The sequence below is a fragment of the Cydia pomonella genome, chromosome 18, assembly GCF_033807575.1.
Source record: "Cydia pomonella isolate Wapato2018A chromosome 18, ilCydPomo1, whole genome shotgun sequence".
In the NCBI taxonomy this organism is placed as follows: domain Eukaryota; kingdom Metazoa; phylum Arthropoda; class Insecta; order Lepidoptera; family Tortricidae; genus Cydia; species Cydia pomonella.
Window position 1 is genome coordinate 3,265,579 of NC_084720.1, and position 25,150 is coordinate 3,290,728.

The 25,150-nt window shown below is 37.0% G+C and overlaps 1 protein-coding gene across 1 annotated transcript; it reads right to left on the bottom strand.

The window, feature by feature from the left end:
* Positions 1 to 2,023: 2,023 nt before the first annotated feature.
* On the bottom strand, positions 2,024 to 6,390 carry LOC133527779 (uncharacterized). Its single transcript, XM_061864946.1, has 3 exons — positions 6,144 to 6,390; positions 4,016 to 4,244; positions 2,024 to 2,227 (listed from the first exon to the last, which is right to left on the bottom strand). Exons 1-3 carry the CDS (start codon positions 6,242 to 6,244, stop codon positions 2,057 to 2,059), a joined length of 501 nt encoding a protein of 166 aa, XP_061720930.1. The 5' UTR covers positions 6,245 to 6,390; the 3' UTR covers positions 2,024 to 2,056.
* Positions 6,391 to 25,150: the final 18,760 nt, after the last annotated feature.

The following is a 25,150-nucleotide window of genomic DNA, read 5'->3' on the forward strand; positions in this document are numbered from 1 at the left end:
ACGAATTGCTGCCGATCGCGCAGATAGTTGGCAAAAAAGGCTAGTAGCTTGGGAGAGAAACCAATTTCATCAAGTTTCCTAAGCAGCACATCGTTATCCACGCGATCGAAAGCCTTCGAGAAATCGAAATAAATGACATCGACCTGAACACCTTTGTCAAGATGCTGAGCAAGGTTTTCAGTCAGTATCAACAGATTCGTGTTGACCGAACGACTTGGCCGAAAGCCATGCTGCGCGTCACACAAAAAGGGCCGAACCTGGGAAGATAGAATCCGGTGAAGTATGGACTCAAACAGCTTGCCAAGGGTGGGAAGAACGGCTATGGGTCTGTAATTCTCAACGACGGAAGTGTCACCCGCCTTCGGGATCGGCCTCACTCTAGACACCTTCCAACTTCGAGGATATGACCCAGAAGAGAGCGCCAGGTTAAAAATATATTGTATCGGAATCTTCAAAAACTCCGCACAACCCTTTACAATATACGCCGGCAAGTTATCAGGTCCAACGGAGCTATTGGCCTTTAAGCGTTTTATCCCGGCTTCTACCTCCTGTAAAGTTATTGATTTGATATCAATGCAGTTAGCGTTAGGCTTCCAATCGGCATTTTCTAACAGGTTCGGATCGAGAAGCGGAATGTCAGGTAGAAAAACGCCTGCGAAATAGTTAGCAAACGCGCTCGCCACCTCCTTACCAATAAATTCTTCACCCTTACACTTTACTCGGGAAACAAAACCGCCATTTGTCTTAAGACTGCCTACGTGCTGCCAGAAAGCGCGAGGATTGACTTTAAGAGTACTTTGGATATACCCAATGTAGCTATCATAGGCAGTCGCTAGCAGCTCTTTTACTTTTGACCTCAATGTTGCAAACTTTTTGTAGACGTCTTTATCCCGCGTAGCCTTCCATTCCCGGTGCAGATTACTTTTTTGTTTGATTTTACTAATCAGGTCAGCCGTGAACCACACAGGATATCGTCTACTCGAACCGGGCGGCCGTTTCCGTTTAGGTACACAGAGGTCAAAGATATCATATAATATGTCGTAAAACATGTCCACAGCGATGTCGACATCGCCAGCACTAAGAACTTTCTGCCAACTTATTTCGGACACTAATTTATACATTAGCTCAAAATTACTCTTAGTAAAGTTCCAGTTACGCATATCCACATTACTAGGATCTAGCCGCTCCGCAGTTGGTCGATGCGCTCAGCTCCTGGGCACAGAAATCTCCAATGGAGGATGGTACGTATCAGATCTAGGGACCAACCCCTCACCCGCCATCTTTGAGACCGTAGCACCAGTGATGCGCTCCGGCACCAACACGACATCTAGCTTACTTCCATGTACATTAGTCACTTCGTTCATCTCATTCAAACCGCAGACAGATAAGAGATAGTAATAATAACTAAGGACACTCTGGGACGTATACACTGGGTTCAAGTTTAGGTCGCCAAGCACAAGCACTACACCTGCGAGAGTGTCAATCACTGACTCAACTTTTTCAAACCACCGCATATAAGTTTATATATATTATATATATCGTTGTCTAAGTACCCTCAACACAAGCCTTATTGAGTTTACTGTGGGACTTAGTCAATTTGTGTAATAATGTCCTATAATATTTATTTATTTATTTATGCGCGAAATTCAAATTTTCCATATGAGGACGACCCTTCACGCTTAATTTTTTGAATTTTGCCGCCTTTTTCTACGGGTCTCTATTTTTTTAAGGGTTTTAAGTCATAATGTATTGTTTGTCCACATTTTCGTTAGCCGTAATTTGATTTTTCTCAGAGACGCGTAACTTTTCAGGAATGCCATAAAACAAACCTAACCTAACCTATCTATAGGATAACCTAAGGAATTTCCTGAAAAGTCAGAGTTATGACTAATGATAATATGACTATCATTACATTATGTCTTTCAATAATTATGTCAAACAAAGGGATCCGTTTTCTACTTTTGGAAATGACTTGCCAACCTATAGAATGTCACGATTGAAAATGGCAGGAAAAAATCTCACAATAAATAAATCAATTCTATTTATCACATGTAAGCTACCAAACCGTCGCATACTCGTCGCTGGTGTTCCTGCACCACGCACGCACGCGCCCTTTCATCCGGTGTCCGCTCGGTGCCCGCACGAGCACAAGGAAGTACCGGTAGCCCACGCCCCCGCGCAGCAGCGTTGGGAGACACCCGCCAGTATCCACTGCCAGCCTGCTCAGCTGGAATAGAATAATTATTTTTTAGAATTAAAGATGTCAATCGATCGAAATGTTTCTAATAAACCTGCCATCTATTGACATGAACCGTGAGTGAAACGTCTTTCAGAACTCGTAGGAGGAGCCGGATCAAAAACCTGATGCAACGAAAATTATTATGGCCCGGTGACTAAGCCTCTGCAAATATAATATATGCACATGCACTCGGCCTTCGGTCTAGTGTTTAGGCACGCACCTACCGGGCGCTTCGAGCATTCAGCCCTACGTAGAGCGCGGCTTTCAGTCTTTGCAAGGTACCTGCTTGTGGAAGTCGCCCTACGGGGAGTTCAGCCTCCAGCTTTCATATTTAGATCTTGTAGGTAAGTACCTACAAAGTGTAGGAACAGTGTGACAAGGGAAAAGTGTTTTCTAATAGAAGATGTACTGACAACAATTGAGAAAGGTATGTTGAGATGGTTTGGACACGTTGAAAGAATGAGTGAAATAAGGCTAACAAACAGAGTTTATAAAGGGAAATGTAGAAGAGGGAGCTGGAAGGGGTAGACTGTAGCATACTCTATATACGCACCTTTCATAACATTCTTTGTAAATGCAACGTGCTGTCAAACCTTACCAAGTGTCACTATGACAGCCCTCTCTTGCTTTATATCCCTGACACGGTAGACAGCTCGCTATAATATGAATATTAATAATATTGTCATATCTATAAGAAGACGTTATTAATAAATACCCGAAGACTTTCAGCTATCGTTTTATTGAAGATCATACATGGTGCAGCCGAAAAGGAGACAAATTCATGAACATTAAACTGGACTGGATAAGATAGCCTACAAATCGCTACTGAGTGCATATGTTCATTGAACAAAGAAACAAGTGAAAATTAAGAAGATTTTAACGAAATGTCTGCCGTCGAATATAAAATGCCCGTGGGGCTCAATTTAGAAGATATTGAAAACTGCTGGCCGCAGTGGCAACGTTTCAAGCTATCTTTTCGCAACTTCGTGCTAGCGGCGGGGTTAGAAAGAATATCGGAAACAAGAAAAGCAGCAATACTTATTAACTGCGTTGGCCACGAAGTGCAAGAATTATATTTTAATGTTCTTAAAGTGGAAGACAAGGACAAGCTAGAGGAGGTGATCGAAGTTTTCGACGACTACTTCAAGCCGAAACAAAATGAAATTATAAACAGATACAATCTTAACAAGTGGAACCAAGAAGAGGGAGAAACATTTGATGCTTTTTACACAGCAATAAGAAAAGTAGCGGAGAACTGCAACTTCGGGGATCAGAAAGAGAAGATGCTTCGGGACAAGATTGTTATTGGTGTTCGGGAGCAACGTATCCAACAGAAGCTACTTGAAATCAAGAGATCTCACTTTGGAGAAGGCTATCGACATCTGCAGGTCTGCAGAGCTGTCCAGAGAATTTGTGAAGACGCTCAACAACCCGGAGGTGCATGCAGTTCAGACGGGCCGGGCAGCACAGCAGTCCAATAAAGCTAAGTATTTCAGTAATCATAAAAAGACTATGTCTCAAAATGTTAATATGGAGGGTCGTTATAATAGATGGTTTTACAACTGCAAAAAGTGTAACACCGAGCGGCGGACTTTCTCTGATCAAATCGGGGAAATCCTGAAGAAAGGCCAGGTCAAGACCACCCTAAACCGGCGGGCGTGTATGAATGTGAAGGAAGCGAAAGAGGTGAGTCAGGATCAAAGCAAGTGGCAATCCGTGGGCTCTGTCTACCCCTCCGGGAAATAGGCGTGATTATATGTATGTATGTTAACTTACAATGCAATTATAATCCCCTCTAAAAAACGCTTGCTGCCCCTGCTCCCTCTCTGGATAATCGAACACCTTACTATACACCCGCGTATTGCCCGTTATGTGGAATCCTTGTGTTAGGTTATGGTAGTTGGTGCCAGAGAAAAGGTTCCTCTTTGGAGGGGGGAGGGGGCTTGGGCGCAGCGCGGTGTCGAACATTGGAAGATACTTCACGTGGGATGGGTTTATTCGAGGGCTGGAATATAAAAGTAATTAAAACTCCAGATTTTTATTAATATTGTTACTATTACTAATGAGAGTAGACGTTAAACATGAATACTTTTGTATCTTGACCTGCCTGTGTATATCGTACGCGCATACTTATATTGCTGACCCGCTTGCACAGTGGCACAGACCGCAAGTATCATTGGCGAGACAGCAATATAATAACGTGCGTGCGTAGACATAGAAACAGCTGGGTCAGTGTACAAAATTCTTCTTGATTAGCGTCCTTACTTTAGGAGGATTGATTTCTTTGGAAACATCATTGGAAAATGAACAATTAAAAACTAGTTTTCACTATGCGATAACTGGTTTAGACTGAAAAAGACCAGTCAAGACTAGTTTTCACTGAATCATTATTGAAAACTGGTGAAAAACGTTTTCACCTAGGCGTTTCGGAAACCTAGTCTTACTAGGGTAAACGCGTTTTCATTAAAAAACTATTTTTATTATAGCATACGGTGCAGTTTATTAAAGAAAGATTATACAATAACAATGATTATATTGCACACCTCTACAACATCAACTGATTCAAAGAATTTACAAGATGACACAGAGTAAACGTAACATTTAATAATCTTTACTTAATTTAGTCGTTATCTTTTATCTATTTTTCAACTTGTTCACTCTATATTATTTTATGTCTTTTTCCTTCTTGTCTGTTACCTTTCGTGATTTTTCTCACTTGATGGTCTCATCGCAAGATCAGCGCTGGAAGCCACCAGCAACATGCTGAGATGAGGCCATTTCGTGGCACTTTATACTTCCTTTGTTTTTGTTATATCATGTAATTTAAAGTGTCTTGTTTGTGTTTACGAATAAAAATTATTCTGTTCTATTCTATTCTATTATCTATTCTTGGTAGATCTTCGAATCTACCAAGTCGTTAGAGGAAAACCGCCTCGGTACATTAGACGTAAAACGCCAACTACGCAAGGATAGACCTAAGCCCTCCTATGTGTATACATACAACGCGGCGGGTCAACTATACTGTTGTGAATGTGAAAGGGTGTTTAAGAGCAAGTTTGGCCTGGCCAGCCACATAAGAGCTCATAAGAGGAAAAACCCTTGATTGCTGAGGTCGCCGTCATCGAAATCGATGTGGAGGACTATATATATATATATTCTATTTAAGTATCGATTTCTGTAAGAATAACCTATGTTCAGTAATCTCACGGAATGCGTACCTAAATGGCGTTGTTTATGTGACTGCTACATAATGAAAGACATTAAAAGTGTGGGATCAGACGAGCTGAAAGCGAGTTACATAAATTTTCACACGAATGTTTAAATGCCTAATTATGTACAGTTACATACACTAACGGCCCGATTCGAATAATGAAATACGATAACGATAAGTTCTGGTTTAGATAAGTTCTCATTTAGATATCGTTTTTATGTCGTATAATTGACAGAAGCAGCTCGATTCGGGCAACCAATGCCACTTCGACGTTAGAAATATCGTAGATAGATCTTATTGGGATCACAGCGGAATCGATATAAACGTCAACTTTGAAATGTCGTTTAGTCATCGATCTTTTAAAGATCTTTCCAAGCTCTTAAACGTATCTTAATCGTTCTTCGAATTATTACACATACTGAACCGCATGTTACGACCGCCGTTGCGGCATTTGGTCACCCATTCAATAAAACTTCATCTCGACAGATTCTAGAGATGAAATATCAAGTAACGGGATAAAGAATCGGGGACACCTGTCTAATAATACGGTATGCAATTTTATTTTAGGCGGACGGTGCCCCGCCCCCACAAGATGGCGTCCACAAAAAGTGACATCTAGGATAGCTCAAGGGCAATACACCGGTGTGAGGGCTGAGGTGTCACTGACCTTGAAGCATAATTTTAAACACTTACTAAACACGTCTTCCCAAACCGTAGCTCTTTTTCTCATAATTATAACTATTGCCTAACGTCCATGCAAATTTAATTACACAAAAAACTACAATTATTTTCATTTCTTCGTTATAACAAAAAGTTAGAACTGGTGCAATCCATAATGCTTAGGGAAAATTGTTTTAGCACAACATATTTTATTATTCACGTGCCTTGTTATCGCTTCTATAGAAATTGGTTTTCAATGAAATTTTCGAATATTACGATAAAAACTATACCTTTACTTAAAATGCGATAAATATTGGGAGTGTTCTATGATTAAGTAGAATTTCACCGTCACAAAATAGTATTACATTTAAGAATTTTTGGTTTATAGTAGTTGATTCTTATAACGGCTCGGCTTCATTTAATTTTATAGTTTTAATTTTGTTTAGTTTTGTTAGTGTAGAAAACACGTCGCCAAACATAAAAAAACCGGACAAGTCCGAGTTGGACTCGCTCAACGAGGGTTCCGTACTTTTTAGTATTTGTTGTTATAGCGGCAACAGAAAATACATCATCTGTGAAACATATCACGGTTCACGAGATACAGCCTGGTGACCGACAAACAGACAGGCGGACAGTGGAGTCTTAGTATTAGGGTCCCGTTTTTACCCGTTGGGTACGAAACGCTAAAAACGTATCGTTGAAGTGTTCCGTTTTAGTCGTCCTTATCAGGGCCGCTTTTTCACAAGAGTTGACATATTTATATCATTAAATCAAATGTAATTTAGCTTCACCCTAAATACAATAAATTATGGGTGATATAATAAATAGTGTCACCGTTTTGTGTTGTGTGTAATTCTAAAATCAGCTGAATGGCGTGTATTCTGCCCATAACTTAGCGTGGGCTTGGCGATGTAGGTATTCCCTTTCGATAGCGAGTCGAGGTGAGTTAAGAGGGAAGAATAGCTTTCTGAATCTAACAAAGTAACGGTAGTTTTTCTATGAAATTCCATTTCGGGAGAAAAACGTTTTCCACTAACAAAAACTTAATAAGGGTCGGTTGCACCAAACCGTCTGTCACCGTTAAAGCGTTCGCTAAATTTTATTGTATGGGAAGTTTCATACCTCACTGCTGTCTGACGTTGATCAGGCCGCTAAATGTGGTTGGTGCAACTGGCCCTTAGTCGGTTTGATTTTGATGTCGATCGCTTCAGCATAATATATTCTAGGTTTATGTTTCATTTTTTTTTTTTTTTGCTAATTTTGAGAAAAAGGAAAATCTATAGACTTAGTTTTTAATTCTGTCAATAACATACTAAATAATCGGACAGACAGACGGACATGACGAATCTATAAGGGTTCCCTTTTTGCCATTTGGCTACGGAACCCTAAAAATCATGGAGAATGGAAAATGTTTAGAAGTGGAAAAATGTTTTCTCCTTTTGTTTGGACGATCACTCTTAAATGTTCAGGTCAACCAAGAGGCCATTTCAAACACACAAGGTTTTACAAAAATACGGCCCATTATTAAGACACGTTTAAGATCTTGGAAAGATCTTTAAAAGATCGATAACTAAATGACATGTCAAAATTGAAGTTTATTTCGATTCCGCTGTGATCCCAATAAGATCTGTCTATGATATTTCTAACGTCAAAGTGACATTGGTTGCCAGAATCGAGCTGCTTCTGTCAATTATCTGACATACAAACGATATCTAAATGAGAACTTATCGTTATCATATCTCATTTTTCGAATCGGGCCGATAGTGGGGATCCGTTTAAGGGCATATTCGGTATCGTGTTCTGATAAAAAAAAGTAAAATAAAAAAAATCTTGATGTGAAAAAAATTTGGACTTTATTATGGAGGTTTGGCCAATTTGAAAACCTGCCCAAAAGAAAAAAAAATCACGTCAATTTTTTTTACTTTTTCCTAAGGCACAAATGCGCAAAGGCTTCGGTGGCTCGGCCATCGAGAGAGAGGAGGCGATCGGGCGGTGAAAAGAGCGTTTGAAGGAAAATCGACAGCACGCCTTCCTGCCGTCGGTCTTTTACTTTATTAAAAATTGAAACAAAATACACGATAATATTTTTATTTTCAAGGTATCTTTGATACTTTCGGAGAAATCTATTTCTTACACTTTCTTTGTACAAGCTGAACCACCCCGCCTCGCTTATTTTCGGTAAACAAATGGAATCACTTGATTTATATTATAACGACCTGCATTATTTTGACGACAATTTTATGCACGGCTGTGGTATAAACAGGATTTTTTGAAAAATGGACTAAGAGATAACGAGATTTATTTTGTTGTTTTATATTTGACGTTATGATGAGTCGGTAGCGAGCTTGGCGGAATTTCACCTTCCCATGCAAACTTTGTCTTGGATTGTAATAAAACTTTGCACATACAAAAACATGAGATATATCTATTCTATGCCTATAATTAGTTTATATATATATATACCACGACGGTGGCAAACAAGCATACGGCCCGCCTGATTGTAAGCAGTCACCGCAGCCTATGGACGCCTGCAACTCCAGAGGTGTTACATGCGCGTTGCCGACCCTTTAAAAACCTGTACACTCCTTGTTTGAAGAACCCCATACTGTAGACCCTCGGGAAAACCTCGGAAGGGAGCTCATTCCACAGCCGGAGCGTCCGCGGGAGGAAATTCCTCTTAAACCGCACAGTACGCGACCATTTAGGTTCTAAGGTGTGCGGATGAACACCCTGCCGACGGCGAGCGGTGCGGTGATAGAAAGTGGCCGTTGGCATCATGTCAAACAATTGCTTAGAGCACAGCCCATTGTACAAGCTCCATTTTAGAAATAATGTACATGTAAATAATCAAAAACAAGTGCATGATAAACATATTCATTGTATTTTTTTTTTAAATCCAAATTATTTATTTATTTTTTCCAATATTTATTAACATTTATTCATTTAAAAGTCACATACACAATTTTTAAACACACACAAGTAAATTATTAAAAACTAAAGAAAACAAACCTTAAAATAAAATAAAAACCTTAAAAATAAAATTAATCATACGCTTAGCCTAAAATAATCCCCCCCTGCATTGCACCTGGCCCAAAGGTCCCCATAATGCCTGCAGCATTCCCCCGCTGAACTGCTATGGAGACCTGTTGGACCAAGTACGACCCAGAACGAGGATCACCACCCCTGTCCCACAAACGCCGGCCTAATTCCCTAAATAATTGGCGGGCTTCCATACCCCACGGCCCCGCGGTCTCTACAGCCACCGGCACAAAGTCGTACGCCGATGCCAGTGTGGAGTATTTAGCGTGTTTCTGCTTAGCAGCAGCCTCTGCCGCTGCACCAGCACGACGCACGGTCTGCCCCAATTGGGATGCAGCGAAGGTGCTCACGCAAGTCGCATCCCACAAAAGGCAACGCCCTCTCCGCCACGGCACCAACGTCAGGCCGTCCGGCCTCTTCCTCTCTATTGTATTTTATAAATATTGAATCTGAAGCTACATAAACTAATTACAGGCATAGATATACCTTACTTAAGTACAAACTTTCAAAGCAATATAGCTAGTTGTTTTAATATTGTATGGAGAACCGAGCTTGCTGACAAGATTTTTTTTTTTATAAAAGCCATCATCATCACATTTGCGTTTTCCTGGCGTTGTGCCATGGCTGACTAGGACAAAAATAAAGAATAATAGCGCTTTCTCTGGTACTACTACTGAAATTTCCATAAGACCATCTCGTTCGGTCAATTACAGACAAATGCGTCTCCAACGAAATGGTTACATGCTTTAAGCGTGCGTACCATCAAGTAGGTACGAGCGAATGTTGACATCAAAATACGAGTATATTTTATTTGCACGTAAGCTAACGCATTACAACTATTGCGCTACATATATTTTTAATTGATTTTGTATCCCATTTTGAACTCCCTACTGTGTCATGCATTTATTAATTATCTACGGATGTTTTGAAGTCACTGTATGCGTGACCGACAAGAAGACGCCTAACAGCTTACCTGTTTCGATCTGCTTATTAACTATGTATTCTTTTATTTTCTATCGAACTAAAGGTCTGTTCGTTATCACTTAAGCTCATATATATATATGTGACTGTTTATTTCCTGAATAAATAAAAAAAGTTTGAATTGACCTCTACATATCCACTCACATGATTCCGATTTTAACGAAAGGTGCCCTGAATTGCTCTGCCATTTCGCAGATACGACGGCACAGTGTCGTGATATCGATATATAAAAATCGATAACTTTGCTTCTGCTTAAGCATTTGGAATAATTCTTTCGGTTTTATAATGGTAAAGAAACAGAGAAATTTATTTTCTTACTTTAGCTATTTGCTGTTATAATAAAAATAATTATTAAAAATTCACGAAGTTTACCCAAAGGAATAATTTCCGAGTTATAGTAGAAAACTATTTTTAATAAAAAATCTAACTCGATAACATATCTTTTTTTTATATTCAATTTAAAGAAGGCTTAATAAGCTTTTAACTGATACTAAAAACCTTGATAGCTCACCTATAAAATTACAGAGTAAAACTGATTCAAATTCTGATAAGGAACTTTCGAATTGCTCCACCTGGCGTGTAACTATGTGCTATGTTCGTGATTTTTTTGTGGCTAATTTAGACACTGAAGTACAAAAATATAGTAAAAAACCGTTTAAGACACTAATTACCTTGAAATAAAATACAAATTTATGTAATTATCACAATGATAGTGGCTTTATAACATAAAATAACAAAAGAGTATTTACATACCTACTAAACTTTGGTGTTTTTAAAACGGCCGATCACCAACAACCGAACTAACTTATAACTACACTAACACGTATAATATATACACCATAACATACACTTTACAACAAATTAAGCACAATAAGCAAATAGTAACTATTAACACATGAAATTATACTGATTACAAACGTAAATAAACAAACAAACTGACCTGCGCCATGTCAAAAACAAATATGGCTACCTATTTAGGTCGGAGACACAACAGTCGCGCGGTGCAGATGTTCAACAGAAATAGGAACTTTTAACACATTCACTGCCAGACGAAAAACGGCAAGCTACCCCAGGATCCGGGCAATATAGCAAAGAAATATTAGTAAATAGAAATTATAAGTAAGTAGTAACAAACACCCCAAAACGCGTATGCAACGTCTAGTGTACCACATGCCTTACGATGTACAGAAATGCTTTTAACTTTTAAGCAACCAGAGTTGCTGTGTTTGTCCTTACAATTTTCCGTCACATGGTTTGTTCGCTAATCCTGGATAATACACAGTGATTTAATGCATTTTATTGTTTATTAATGTAATTTAATAATCGAACTATTTAATGACTATAGGTTGCTCAAGATATATTTGGTAATCATAGAAATCTAGGGCATTAAAATAGGAAACACGCCAAAAATCTACAGAGTTATTGGTTTGAAGTGAGATTTTATGGTCATCAATATTAAGTAGGTCTAAAATATAGTTTTAATCTAATAGACCAATAAACGCAGAGTAATTTAATATATAATACTAACAGAAATATGTAAATTTGAATACTTACGGCATTTTAAAACACGCAGCAACTTTTAACACACGCACTTTTCCGAACAACTTTCAAAGTGACATAGATAAAAAATACTGTGGTTATGTCTATGTGGTTGAAACATTTTTTAAATATTGTCACGTTGGTATTCTGTGTTTTAATAATTGTTTACACCATATCTGTGCAGCCCTTCACAGATAAGAAATAAAAAACCGCATACACTCCGTTCGCAACTCGAGTTGCGACGATCATTTTAGAGGTGCGAAATGTTGAAACCTTAGTTGCTGGAATCATGTGAGTGGCTATATCCACTTTCGTATTATGTATTTCATACTGACTGTACCTATCGTTTAGTAATTTAGGCACGGCAGAGTGCCAAGCCAAGTACGGTAATTTTCGTTCGCAATAAAAACCGGTTATTGACCGGATAACCGGATTTGCTGTAATTTATGGACCGCTCCAAATTTACGGCGGCAAACTCGCATTGGAATTCATAGATGAATTAGTTTGAATGGGTGATAGATAGGAATATTGTGGACGGGAAATTATGGTGATACGATTGCAAAATTATATGTCAAAAGGAGAAACACTATAATAATAATCCCACTAAAACATTGTCATATAAAATGACGCCAAGACGAGACAAGTTTTTTTTGGAAGTGAGTTCCATCAGGAGTACTCAAGTCCTAAAGACTTCGGTCTTTCACAAGTTGAAAAGCACTCGAGTCTAATAAAGAGTCGAGTCTTTAAGCAGAGGACATAAAGGAATCGAGTCTTAAGACGAAAGTAAACGGCCGCGCGTAATCGCCGTTCCATACAAACAATTTTTTTTTAGGACAGTAGCTACTGTATGTAATTGCATGATTTGTATAGTAATCTAAATTTTATTTTTTTCTTATTTAATGCATGTTAACTATAAGATGTAATGTTTTGAAAAGATGTGTCCCGCCGAGTTTCTTGCCGGTCCATATTGGGATACCCTCCTCCAATTGAGGGGGAATTTAAATCTTCTCGGGTCAGAGGTGTAGGGTTAGAGCCGGTGTAGCTTTATTTGACGTTCATAAGCGCATTGTAATATGCCTACTTGAATAATAAACTATCTTTATCTTTATCTAACATAAGACGGAATTTGTTGTTTGCTCCTAATTCTCCATAATAATCATAAAATCAAAAAAGTAAAACGTAGGATCATAGCGATGGTTAATACACATCAAATTGTGTAAAAATATTTTCCTTAATGTCAGTATCTGGAGAGGAAAATAGGAACTACGTTTGTATGGGGAAGCGTCCACCTAACGTAACCTAACCTAACCTAACACTAGTTATTTCCATCTGGTTCAATCTGATACTCCGCTACATTTACTATCCGTCAATCAGAAAACCTAATCTTACTTCTCACCTAATTCACTACGTACAGTCGCCATAAGATATATGCGAACGACCAAGATATCTGAACACGCACTCTAGTGCCTTGACAATAGAGGCGTGTTCAGATATTTGTGAGCACCTTGGCCGCTCCGATATATCTGATAGCGACTATACATGTTAGGTCGAACATAGCCCAAACTCTCTTATCCTACAATGAACATTTTCCCTACTTTTTATCCTGCCTAGCTATCAGTTCATTGACCGGAGACATTCAAACCAATACCAACCTTATTATCTTTCGAATAAAGTACAGTTTAGCAAGTGTTGGTAATACCGATTCATGTTACGACCCAATACAAACGACCGATAAGCTTAAAGGCTGTTCAATACGAACACGCCAAATGAGAGTGACCAGTTTCAGTAGATCCCTAGTGCCATAGAATTTGTTGAGATGAGTGGGCCTTGGTAATTAGAGACCTGTATCAACAAAGCTAAGTGCAGAATAGTTGTAGATTGAGGCTGTTATGATAGAACTTGGTATTTTCTATTTGTGTTATTGGAAATGTCTACATTGTTATTATTTTGGCTGATGGTCTCATTTTCAAGCGCGAAAAAATATTATAAGTACCTACGTTCAATACGAATAAGTGACAGTGTGGTGGCTGGGGGTAAGGAATACAATCTCGATCCCGCTATTTTGAGATCTCCTGAGATCTGGCACGAATTTTCGAGATTCAATCTCGTTGACAGGAAATCCCGTTTTTTGCAATCTCGGTCGAGATCTCGATAATTATATTCGAGATCTTGAACGAGATTGAAATATTGATCCGTGTAAATTACTCTGTTTTGAGTAATCTTTTGACCTGAGATTCAAGTTGTTTAGGCAGTGCTATTGTGTGCGGCCGGCCTTAGCTGACGAGAAAGCACTGTGGCGCGCACTGTGCGGAAGTATCTTATAAAATTAGCGTAGGTACCCACTATTATTTTATATGGGTTTTGCTCGCTTACCCCATATCTTATTGTAAGTTGCTATAATACCTTTTTTTTAAAGTAAAAGTAGTTTTTTTTGTGTTGATTAAGTTTGTTGTTTTAATTTTCAAAATATAACATGTTAGTAGTATATACGGAATTCTTAAAGAAATTTAATCAAAATAACACATTTTATTTACTATGTCAAATCACGATCTCGTCGAGATTAATCTCGATCTCGAAACTCTAACGATCGAGATCTCGAAACACCCAATCTCGATTTAAATTTTTCATGCGAGATCTCTAATCGCCAATCTTGGTGCGAAATTGCATGTCCTGGTGGGATAAGTGTGGCTGGCCTACACTTTGGGGCCTATTTACACATTGATTAGTGTTTATAACGAGTTCATATATTTGTCACTAAACACAAGCGGCAAAAAAAATATTTTAAAATATTCGGGTTTCACCATTAAAGAAATCAAAAAATAAAATTACTGGTAAAATTAAAATGCTTACTTAAGGCATATAATTGAACCTTAAACCAGGCCTGACACTTTTTCACATTTGAATATTAATTACGATAGATAACAGCATTAAAATAGAACTTATTTTTTGTTTCAGTTTTATTATTAATATTCCTTTAAAAATCCTGTAGTCAATATAAGGCCTTCGCTGTGAATTGTACGTAATTTTACTAAGAAGAGAAGACTTTAAACAATAACTCAAATATGGCTGGACCGATTATGTTTGCTATAGTTTTAATTGAAAATATTTATCAAGCTCTTGTTTCACGATTTTTCATATTTTTGGAGCAATGTTTGAAAAATTAGAGGGAGGGGGGACACATATTTTTTTTTCTTTCGGAGCGATTATTTCTGAAAATATTCATTTTATCAAAACATGGTTATTCGAGACCCGTATTTGATTTGAAAGACCTATCCAACGATTGGGTTGAAGCAATTAAATCAAAAAGCAGAAGCAAAAAAATCATTACATATGTATGCACGGTACCCTAAAAAAATTGTTGTAGGTTTTAGGGCTTGTGCACAAATCACGCGAGGTTTGATAGGGGGGGGAGGGGTCACGAAAAAATCACGACAGATCACGTTGGGAGAGGGGGGTCTAAGAAGACCTAACGTGTATTTTTCAACAGTGAACGAAACGAAGAAAAAATATGTACTACATGAGTAGATACCTTTTCAAGGTATAGTTAAACATAAATTTTCACTTTCTTCAAAATAGCGGGTCTATTTTACAAACTTTTAGAGCGCGTATGATAAATAAACATCACATTCATAACGCGAATAGAAAACTAAACAAGATATTATTATATACAATACTGTTGATCTTAAAATGAGGTCGAATGAAAAAAAAAAACAATAAAATACACGTGAGGTTATGTCGAGGACGGGGGGGGAGTAGGTAGCCAAAAAACTCAACAAATATCACCAAGAAGGTGGGGGGAGATCAAAAAGTAGCCAAAGAAACCGCGTGATTTGTGCGGAAGCTCTTATTTTACCGTTCCATCGCCATGCATGATGTATGTATCCATGCCCGATAGCAGCTTTCTATCACTAACGATCACGGAGAAAAGCCGCGGAAGGACAGACGGATATAGCGAAACTATAAGGGTTCCTAGTGGACTACGGAACCCTAAAAACGTAAAGCGGTAAAGTACCTTCGAGAAACTTAGGTCGTGACGTGACATGGTGTGAAGGGAACTCCGCCGTTTAGGAGTAAATCACCTGGGAGATGGGCCTTTCCGTTTTATTGGATTGATTCGAGCACCATTTGTTTAGAGATAAACGATTCTACTCTGACACTGTGTGTAAATAAATGTATCGTTTTAAGAGGCTGTCAATACCTAAAGCGCGCACACTGTCTATTTGTATCGGAGTAAATGAGATAGCACTGTCGCATGTTACTGGGCCTGGGCAAGGGAATAATAAGAAAAATATTTAAATAAAAAAAAGTGGATTATTAGTGTAATATTTTACTCAACAGCGCTTTAGATATAAATGTTTTGAAATTGTGATTTTAATTGCAGACCCATAAGTCAAAACAATAAAGACATAGAACCGTTTAATTGTGATTTTAAGACCAATCTTTGCAATTATTTTCTATCGAGCCGATTTCGTTCAATCATGTATCGAGTACAACCACGGTCTTTGAAATATAATTAATATGAACATATATTTTTCTTACTTGACTAAAACAAATAGTCTTTCTTAAAAAACTGTTTAAATAACATTAATTTCAAGGACATTGGGTGTTGACAGCCGCTTAAGAGAAAAGTACACGTGATTGTCCATACAAGAAGAGAAAACGTTTTTCCACTCTTAAATGTTTTCCAATTTCCATGATTTTTAAGTATGTTATTGACACAATGAAAAAATAGGTTTATAGGTTTCCTTTTTTTTCAAAATTTGCATAACAAAAACATATATTTTTTAAGCAGTACTTATAAACCTGGAATATATTATGCTGAAGCAATAGACATGAAAATCAAAGTGATTATTTTAAGATTTAGTTAGTGGAAACCGATTTCTCACGACATGGTTTTTTTTTTTCATAGATATGTCTCACGCACACGAATTCGAGCCAACCATGTAGTATACGCCAGAACGCGATTGGTTGATGATGATGAGTTCGATCAAAGATAAAACTAGCATTTTGAGAAGCATGAAAATTGCTCCTCAAAATGCATAATTTTATTTTTAGTGCAAATATTGTTACAAATTTTGAAGGGAGTTTTAGATCTATGTTCGTATTATTTTTTTCTATTGAGCGAAAGTGAAGTCAAGTAATCAGGTTTTGAATTAATGAAGTTACTAGAGAAAGGCATCAAGATTGATAATTAATTTTTCGGCAACCATTGATATATATTTAAGGATGGGCCGTACGGGCAATAAAAATGGGGCCAGTACAGCGGTGTCACGCACACGAATTCGAGCCAATCATGTAGTCTAACGCTAGAACGCGATTGGTTGATGAGTTCGCATCACGCGCGCGATTAGTACTAGTTGCGTGACACCACTGAACTATCACCATTCTTAGTCCCCGTAAGACCCGTCCTCAGATGTGTTGTGATCTAAAAATACGTTACGAATTTTCAAAACTCTGAAAATTAAAACAAATCAATTCCAAATGAACGTTCTTAAACATTTAAAATCATCATTTAAAAGTAAATTCTACCAGCCAACATAAAGAAACAACTCAAAATTTGCATAAAATTACTTTGCCAATCTTGTGGATAAAATGCAACTTTTTCATCAGTTTTTTTAACAATCAAGAGAGCCTTTAAGAGCTGGTGTGGTGAAAAATAATGTAATAGGGTTGTTCGTATTAAGATGTCTTTACACCTGATCGGCGGTAACCCGGGGCGTTATCGGAATCTGCATAATCTGCCGCCGTGAGGATTGAGCGCTGCGAGGATCACTTCATCGGTTTCTGGCTTCGATTTCATTATTATTTACTTCATTATTGTTATGAATACTTTTTTTTTAATAGGACTGCGTTATGTAATACATTATGAAGCGCCAATATCTAAAATAAAATAGCCACGTCAAATTAAGCCGCATATAGGCAATTAGAGGAAATAATTCGTATAGTTTTGTAAATTGGTACAGTTATTTTATTAACTTTCTTGAGCTAAAAGTTATGGTTCCAGATCTATTCTACGCATTATATAGTAGATTGTTAACCAAGGGATTAATGGTACCCATTTCTGTCGAGGTAATTTGGCGCTCGAACTGAGGTAAACACTCTTCTTTTCATTTCGAATACAGAAAAAACGCGGCTAAATATTAACTTCTGTAGTATTTCTTGAGGGTACTCTCAATGAACAATATAGGTAAAATACATACATTACAAACATTGAAAATTAAATAAAAGTGTATAAAAATGTCGAAGACAGCGCTCCGTGTAGTTGGTCCCGGACTAATCTCTGGCTAGGCGTCCTAGAGCCGCGCATGACACGCTCCTAGCGTCAGGGATTTACTCTCCGAACCGTCATCTACACTATTTATTGAGAAAACCACGGAAACCCGGCAGGGAAGTATTTGTTGACAAATAAATAAACTCGAATGAAATTGTATAAATGATGTTGCAAAAAATGAAATGATAATTATTCGTATCGTCTTTTAAGCAGCATTTCGGGTTGTGTAACGAAGTACAGTGACACCTATTATATGAATCACAAACTAGAATATATGTCAAAATGTATAAAAAGGAAAAGCGACACGTAAACTGGCTGGCTCCAATAGTATTGAGAAAACTTATAAATAAATATACGTTATAAGACAATTTTAAACAGATCGACCTGGTCTTATAGTATGCTCAACAAGGCTTGCATAGAGGGTAATAGACGACGGTAAGTATATATAATATATATAGTTACTTAATATACATGGGAAACATCCATAACTCAGGCACAAATATCATAGATAACCACACAAATAAATACCATTATACCAAGATTCGAATCTGCTCGTAGGCAGGGTTGCTACCGACTATACTCGCCTCAAGCCAAGGCCAGCGGGTAGCAGACCCACATTGCACGGCCCATAGACGTCGTCATCGATCGTCGGGGAGTGAGGGATCAAACGTTTCTGATCCTCCCTCCATTGTGAGGGCGCCCTGGCCGGGATGTCATCGATCCCAGTGCTCCCTCACGAACGGCAAAGAGGGTGAAACGCCGGAGTCGGTTTAGTGGTTAGGGCCAAATTCGCCAGGAGATGGGATAGGACCGACAAGTCCCACACACTGTACGTAAATGCATTCCCAGACCGTCAAAAAAATCGACTATATGCTAATAGGCCGTCTACACCAGTAGGGCTAAGATGGTCGGCTCCTTATCATTTGTCACCATGCCTGTGTTACGTTCTAACAAGTATGTAAGCGCGAAAGTGACAGGTATAGTGACAAGTGATAAAAATGGAACCATGGTGCCACCGCAGGAATTGGGACGGGACCACATTATGACAATAGCCGGAGAGGTTATAGTGCTAGCCGCGAATGTACACTTGACATGGGTGGTGCTACTATTTTCCAGAATACGTTTTTTCCAAGTTGCGATTTCTGCTATTCGTAATTATACCGCTTTACTTTTTCTCAATAGCTTTCTTTCTCGAAAGCATTTCTAACCATTCGCATAATTTTCCACTATATTTAATTTGTATGCAATCACGGAAGAGTGAGATTTGACAGAGTCTAAATAGGTGCGACGACGAGCGAAGCGAGGAGGAGTATGTAAGGATATCTGCGACCAAAACAGTGCGCCAGAACCGAGATATTTTATTGTACACTATTGATTTACATTACATCAAAATAAGAAAGTTATCTGAATTATGCGAAAGGTTAGAAAACCTATCAGGAAAATAAGCTATTGAATAATACATAAACATAATAGGAAAATATACGAATGGTTGGAAATCCTTGGGGAAAGTTGGTAAATTGTGCAAACGGGAAAATTGCTATCAGGAAAAAAGTTTTTGACTAAAATATCAACATTCTCCATTTCTGACAATTATTCATACGTGCAGAATTTTCACCATTTGTTACATCTATAATCCTGCTACATCGTTGGTCGTATATTACTTTACGAATGGTATTTGTCGATGCCGACTTTGCTCCAAAATTCAAATTTTAAAGTATTGGGCCTATTTAAAGCGTCTGCTGGTCTCATGGTCTCATCACTACAATCATGTTGTATAACTTAAATTAGGTTGTAATGAATATAGTTGTCATAAATATGTAAAAACTGTTGAAGCACAACTACCCAGTGAGGAGCAAAGTAGGTAGGCAGTATAATATTTTTCTGTATACAATTCTCATTTTTGCTGGAAAATCAATCTGTCCCACTTCTAGTTACTTATAAAATAAATCTGGTTTTAATATCGTATCTTAGAAATAACATGCTGTTGTTAATAAGCTACGATTTTCCTTACTTTTCCATGACGCGACGGCTCGTGCTCAAATTACCGTCAAATTGAAATCTTGCAACACGACACGTTTTGTAAGGGAATTTAAAAGCTTATTTTGTGCTAAAATATAAGGGTACGTGAAACTAGTTGAAGTTTTGATTATGAATGATTAGATGTAGACAGGGCTCGAAACCGGTTTATTTTTAAATTCCGAAATAGCCCATTATTTTTAATTATTTTATACTCTTTACGTAGGACTGGATCATGTATTTAGGTAACAACTTCGCATTATTAGATAGTCCTATTAAAAATGAAATAATAAACCAAAGAACGAAAAAGAACTTAATAATAACGGTATTTTTTGTGTGAAGAAAAAACCGGTTCCGAGCCTTGGATGTAGATCTGGATTTTTAGGATTTTGAACTCAATGAGAAAACTTTTTTGTTGCTTTGTGCTGCTTAACAGCAGCGAATGGTCCACAGGTCTAGAATGATTGAACCTAGATTGCCTATCATAAAACAAAATCAGATACAGTTATTGTGTAAATAACAAAGTTAATTTAATTATGAATTATTCGCTTGTCTTTGTCCCATTAAGAGGCTGTCAATACCTAAAGCGCGCACACTGTCTATTTGTATCGGAGTACATGAGATAGCACTGTCGCATGTTACTGGGCCTGGGCAAGGGAATAATAAGAAAAATATTTAAATAAAAAAAAGTGGATTATTAGTGTAATATTTTACTCAATAGCGGTTTAGATATAAATGTTTTGAAATTGTGATTTTAATTGCAGACCCATAAGTCAAAACAATAAAGACATAAAACCGTTTAATTGTGTTTTTAAGACCAATCTTTGCAATTATTTTCTATCGAGCCGATTTCGTTCAATCATGTATCGAGTACAACCACGGTATTTGAAATATAATTAATATGAACATATATTTTACTTACTTGACTAAAAAAAATAGTCTTTCTTAAAAAACTGTTTAAGTAACATCAATTTCAAGGACATTGGGTGTTGACAGCCTCTTAACCTGGGAGCGCAGTATGTCTTTTTCTTTCATACTTCTTCTATCGCCCATCATCTCATAATTCATTGTGTTCGATTCACACCATCTCTCACACAGTCCATCCACCGTTTCCTCGGTTTTTCTTTCTTTTGTCCCTCCATATTCATTCGTAATACCTTTCTCGTCACATGACTTGCCCGTGCATCACATGCTCGTACCAGACTAGGCGATTTGCCCTCACTATTTAATTCTGAATAAAACCATATGATTTCACTAGACTATTTATCTGAAAACCTCGATAAGTAATACCCTGTTGAAAGTAAATCTGAAATAAAACAGGACCTTGAAAGTTAAGGTTTACCTAAACTCTTAAAATCATAGTAAGTATAGTAAACTAGTAAGTAAGTACTCTTTTATTTGTGAAACGCAGGTTATATACAGACAACAGTAAGTTGATACAGTGCTCTGTGGTCTACCATAAAGGTGTACAAATATTTAGTCTTATAGATCTAGATAGATTAGAACCTATTATATATTTACATAATAATTATAACAAATTAATTTAAACATTCATTCATTAATTTTGACGACCGGTTTCGCCTAGTGGGTAATAGTGACCCTGCCTACGAAGCTGATGGTCCCGGGTTCAAATCCTGGTAAAGGCATTTATTTGTGTGATGAACACGGATATTTGTTCATGAGTCATGGGTGTTTTCTATGTATTTAAGTATTTATATATGTATTATATATATTGTTGTCTAAGTACCCACAACACAAGCCTTCTTGAGCTTACTGTGGGACTTAGTCAATCTGTGTAAGAATGTCCAATAAAATAAATATACAAGAATTGCTCGTTTAAAGGTATAAGATATATATATTTGATAATTTTGGTCACCGGCGATGTTTTTGTTCCATAAAAAATATTTAATTAGTGTAGTATGCCCTTGCTTAGCTTTGTCTTTAATTTGGTTCTAAACATGGGATATTTTTTATTAAATTGTTTTTTATATAATAGACGTTTCTGAGTGATCACCTCAGCAAGCAGACGTCTAAACATTCAAAACCATATTTTTCAAAATGTTATTTGCTAGTCACCGAGTTTAACCTCCCTCACAAAATTATAGGTCATCAATGTTACCAAATAGATCTACACAGTTTAGTAACATTAATCTCCATACTAACATACTCTCATAATTAATGCCAGCCGCGTAAAACAGAATAACGTGTTGGAAATTGTATACTGATGCACAGTGCGGCAGATTACACGATGTGCCAATATTTATCGATAGTTTGCCCACGCTGGCGACTAAATTGATACAAAGTACCGACGTGCCTGCTACCACAATTAACGGACCTATAGTCTGGCAAACCAAATATCTCAGTAAATAAAAAATTATTGCTATTGTAAGGAGTTAGTTCATACGTAAATAATAATCCAACTTTGTTTTCGTGGCTATAAATGACTTGTTTATGGATTACTTTAACCAGCAAAAAAATAACTAACCAGCAAAAAAAAAAACTTATGAACTAACTCCTTACACTATACTTATCCCTTTCTTTTGGGTGCTAATACTAGCGTAAGACAAAGATAGTATGATTTTGTCTGTCTATATTTGAAATGAGACAATCCCTGGTAAAACCATTCTATATCATCGACACAGCAGAACTATGAAACTACCCATACAATAAAATACAGCCCACTTTTGAAAATGCTGTATACGACTTATGTAGAAAAGAGCAAAAACGAGTACGTAACATTGCCCACTCATATGGTACGAGAAAGATTTAAGATTTTTAAAGGAAATCCTAGGGTTATATACTCTTTGAATTGAAGTGATCCTTGCTTCAATGTCTTATAAGCTGTATTTCCATACGAAATCGTCGTGGGCAATGTTGGGAAAAAAAAAAGAGACAACTTTACCCGCCTTCAAGTATGCCTAACAAGTGGTTAAATTATGCTTTACTTAGTACCTACGCAATGAAAAAAGTTAGCTTTTCGTTAGTTCTTATTAGACAGACGAGTTTTTCCGATAGCAATCCGGCAGTATAGTTAGTCAATGCCCTTTATTGTAACTCAGTTCAGTAACAATAACTACTCGTTAGTCAATTGTTTGACGATGTAAGGACTTGGTTATTGAAACAACGACATATTGGAAGTGTCTTTTTATTTGTAAAGCGCTATCTCACTCTTACCTTATTGTTTATACATATATGTCTATTCTTATTACTCTAATGGTATTATTAAATATCGAATGAGACTACTATGGTTCGACCTAACTATCGACTTTGCCCTTACATGCCCTTTGAAATTTAAATTGAAAAGAATATTTATATTGTTATGTTAAATTGAAAAGAATATTTATATTATTATGTTAAATTGAAAAGAATATTTATATTATTATGTTAAATTGAAAAGAATATTTATATTATTACCTTACAACGGTACTTAATCTTACTTCCACAAAAATAAATAAAAAAATAAAATAAAAATTAAATCCAAACAACACAAAAATCTGTTGCTCTATGAAGTTTTTTCTGTCATTGCCCTTCTAGCAATCACAAAACTATTTTGAAAAATGTTTACACTGTTAATAGTAGGTACATTACGATACAAGTGCGAAAAATTGTTACTCTTAATCCCTTCGGTCGTGTTTTAATTTATATCCACTCGTTTCGAATTTCCTATTTTTCGCACTTGTATCGTAATGTACTAATGTATACATTATATATATGGTATATGTATGTATTTATTATAATATACATAGGTATTCATGCATGTTTATTAATAATAGTAGTGTTTAGACAGTGACTTTTATCTCTCTGTACTGATTTTCTATTCCGCACCACTTGTAAGTCTCTGTTTGGCCCAATGGTTGACTGGTAAAGATTGCCTTAAGGCATTAAGTCCGCCATTTCTACTTTTTTGTATTGTGCAATAAAGGTTAAATAAATAAATAATATATTTTCTATTCCGTCAGATCTCAGTTTGGAACAAATACAACAACTTTACTTAAAAATAACTAAAATCAGTCAGTAAACATATAAATCTATATACAAATAACCAGTTATTGTTACAATATAGTTTGTATTACGTTTAGACGAGACAAGCGATACAGTTAAACCCAGCGTTCCATGGGGATTTCTCCATCGGGTCCCATAGCAATAAGCTATACTGTTGAGCGCACGTCAGTGGCACAATGCCTTGGGAATGCCTATTATAGCTATTTTAATCAACATAGCGTATTCTATTAGCACAAAATAAAAAATAAACAGAAGGTCCGTTCTCGCCGTTCTTGATAATACATACCTAAACTTGCCCGACTCACTAGGGTTGCTTCTGTATTAATTTCGTATTTTAAAAAGGAGTAGGTAATATACTGCGTTTTGACGTACATGACAGTAGGTACCTACGTAGCGGCGGGGACGTCAAGTGACCAACGCGCGCACAGCCCGACTAAGCTTTGCCCGAGAGTGCCCGAGAACGCCTGTAAATATAACGTCTGTGTGCGTAAATGTCACGTCTGTGTTCGTGCGGCGAAATTGGCACTTTGTACTGAGCAGACTCTCTGCTCCGGCGCGCGCCGCCGCACAGTGTGTGATTTTGGCTTAGTTCCGGACATCATTAATTTATTTTATATTATGACGTGTTTGGTTGTAAATAAGCCTAGAAAGAAACTCCCGTTGCAATATTTTACTTAGTTTCGAAATTATTATTTTTTTCTGAGAGGTCAACGACCTTCATAAAAAAAGTTTCGATCGAAATCTCCTAAAAAAATCCAACTACCGTTTAAAATTAAATACATAATGTTTGTCAGTTTAAAACACATTAGTTGTGACAGTTTCAGGACTCTGATGGCAAAGGATAACGGTATATTAATAAATTTTAAAATCATAAAAAAGTGTTAATAAATAATTTACTACAAACGGGTCGCATTTTTTTTTACTCGTAAAATTAACTTAATAAATGTACCTTTCAACTTTGAAAATTCTGTTAAATTATCTTGCAGGAACTCGGAGATATTGCGTTTCTAAGTTTTTTTCAGATTTCTATGGAAATAGGGTTGTCACAAAATTTATGTAAAATTGATTCCATTAGTGGTTGATTTGTACTGAAAGTTTAAATTAATTGTTTATCGGGATCTATGTTATGATTTCATCTGTTCTTGTTAAAGTTATGTTATCCGTTTCACTGTTCAGTGCATGATAATGAATA

What these genes read in the sequence shown, in the direction of transcription:
- LOC133527779 (XM_061864946.1), bottom strand. Translation starts at nt 6,244, where the DNA reads ATGAAAATAATTGTAGTTTTTTGTGTAATTAAATTTGCATGGACGTTA. An exon ending in GGTTTGGGAAGACGTGTTTA is followed by an intron (nt 4,245 to 6,143) that starts GTAAGTGTTTAA and finishes TTTATATTCCAG; the next exon opens with CCCTCGAATAAACCCATCCC. An exon ending in GAGGGGATTATAATTGCATT is followed by an intron (nt 2,228 to 4,015) that starts GTAAGTTAACAT and finishes ATTCTATTCCAG; the next exon opens with CTGAGCAGGCTGGCAGTGGA.